Genomic DNA, 1,948 nt, shown 5'->3' on the forward strand with positions numbered 1-1,948 from the left:
TCTATAGTGTCTGAGGTGTTTTGTCTATCTATAGCGTCTTAGGTGTCTTGTCTATCTATAGTGTCTTAGGTGTCTTGTCTATCTATAGTATCTTAGGTGTCTTGTCTATCTATAGCGTCTTAGGTGTCTTGTCTATCTATAGCGTCTTAGGTGTCTTGTCTATCTATAGCGTCTTAGGTGTCTTGTCTATCTATAGTGTCTTAGGTGTTTTGTCTATCTATCGTGTCTTAGATGTCCAGTAGGTGGGCGTGCTCTCCTCGGGTTAAGTTTAGAGAGATGTTCTTTAGGTTTAGTGTTTGTTTTAAATCTAATTTTCTGGGATAAACCACTAGTAGCTAGAACTTGGTTATAAACCTTAAACTTGAGGAATACTGCTGTCATTTTATCTATTATTCTCTTATTTCTTTTCCTTGAACCTTCTTATTTTTATTTTTTTATCCTCCATTATCTTCCTCCTCTCTTCTTTTATCTGTACCTAGAAAGAATTGTAATTCCGAAATATCATCGGACTATAGATAACCAAATTACAACAGATATATAGTCCATTTTTTGTTTTATAGTGCATTGTTGTACCATTCTTAACTGTTTATTCTTTACAAACAGCACACAATGCTTCAAGCGAACTACAATACTCTTTTATTTTTAAAATTTATTCTTATTTCTACTTCTTATATTTCTTTCATTTTCATTTTATTATATATATTTTTTTACTTTTTTACTCTATATTTTTATTCTTCTCACAAATCTTTGTTAAACTCAGTCACTTACCTTCCTCCTCTCTCTTAATTTTCACAGGCTACCACACTCCTCTCTCTCTCTCTCTCTCCTCATTGACCTCTCTTTCTCCTCCCTCCACTTTGCTCAATACCCACTTTTATGTTCATTCTCTCACAAACCAGCCATCTCTATATAAACACACCTTTCCTATTTCTGCCAAAATATTGCATGGATATCTATGCTTTGAACACACCATTCATACTCTGCTGTAATAGTACCTGGATTTACTTTGGATTTTACCTGAAGACATTCAGACTAACATCCATAACATCTAAAAAGTCAACGGTGAACTTTATTTCCTTTCTCTCAACTCTTCTAATTCATTGCTTATTATCTGCGAATTTTCCATGTCTAGATATTTTATCTGAATATTTCCATCTCAAAATCTTCCATATATGCTCTACTTGTCCCTGATGACGGAGTATCCCATATTCAGGCGTACTGGCCTATCGCTTGAGATATCCCAGAAACAGCTGTATGACCCCAACTAATTTAAGAATAATATAAAGTAATGTATATGTATTGAGATGTTTGTTGTGCCTCGGCGTTTGTTGTCCTCTTTCACATTTATATATCTGCTACATTGGAAACCTAAAAGGGCTCCATAGCTCCTGCTTCAGTTACCAGCTTGGAGCCCTGATAATCCGTTACAGCTCTTACCAGGCGCGCCTATTCGTTTAGATCACCAGTGAACTAAACCCCCTTATTCTGCACACACACATAGGCTTCTTTATTTTTCTGTGTACCAAATCCACTCTCAAGGCAAAAGGTCTGCAATTCTTGGGGACGGGGAAGTCGATTACATTGACTCTAGGATTCAATCACGGTAAAAATATTAGTCAATCAAATATAAGGGTATATATATTGTTACGTATCATAAAAAAAATTGTTGATTTCCATTATTGAGGCATGATATAAAGGTAAATACATATTTACATATATATTTATATTTGTATTTATAATAATCAGAATTCTGATCATTGCTATTTCAGTTCGCATTTATAAAAGACTAGCAGTACTTGTATAGATAAGATAAAATGTAACTACAAATAAATTTATACATTTCAAATGCGATCGAATACACGCAAAAGAAATGTATTTATGCACAAAACAAAATATAGGTGTGTTTATGTGATAAGAAACTTGCTTCTCAACCACAGTGCTCTAGGTT

General features: G+C 34.0%; 1 protein-coding gene across 1 annotated transcript in view; it reads left to right on the top strand.

Moving 5' to 3' along the window:
* LOC128249616 (uncharacterized) overlaps window positions 1-281 on the top strand; it is a 9,127-nt gene extending 8,846 nt beyond the window's left edge. The window contains exon 3 of the mRNA XM_052973686.1: window positions 16-281. Coding sequence (XP_052829646.1) covers window positions 16-242 — 227 coding nt within the window. The 3' untranslated portion in view covers window positions 243-281. The remainder of the gene's footprint in view (window positions 1-15) is intronic.
* The last annotated feature ends 1,667 nt before the right edge of the window (window positions 282-1,948 follow it).

This window comes from Octopus bimaculoides, chromosome 16 (genome assembly GCF_001194135.2).
Source record: "Octopus bimaculoides isolate UCB-OBI-ISO-001 chromosome 16, ASM119413v2, whole genome shotgun sequence".
Lineage (NCBI taxonomy): Eukaryota > Metazoa > Mollusca > Cephalopoda > Octopoda > Octopodidae > Octopus > Octopus bimaculoides.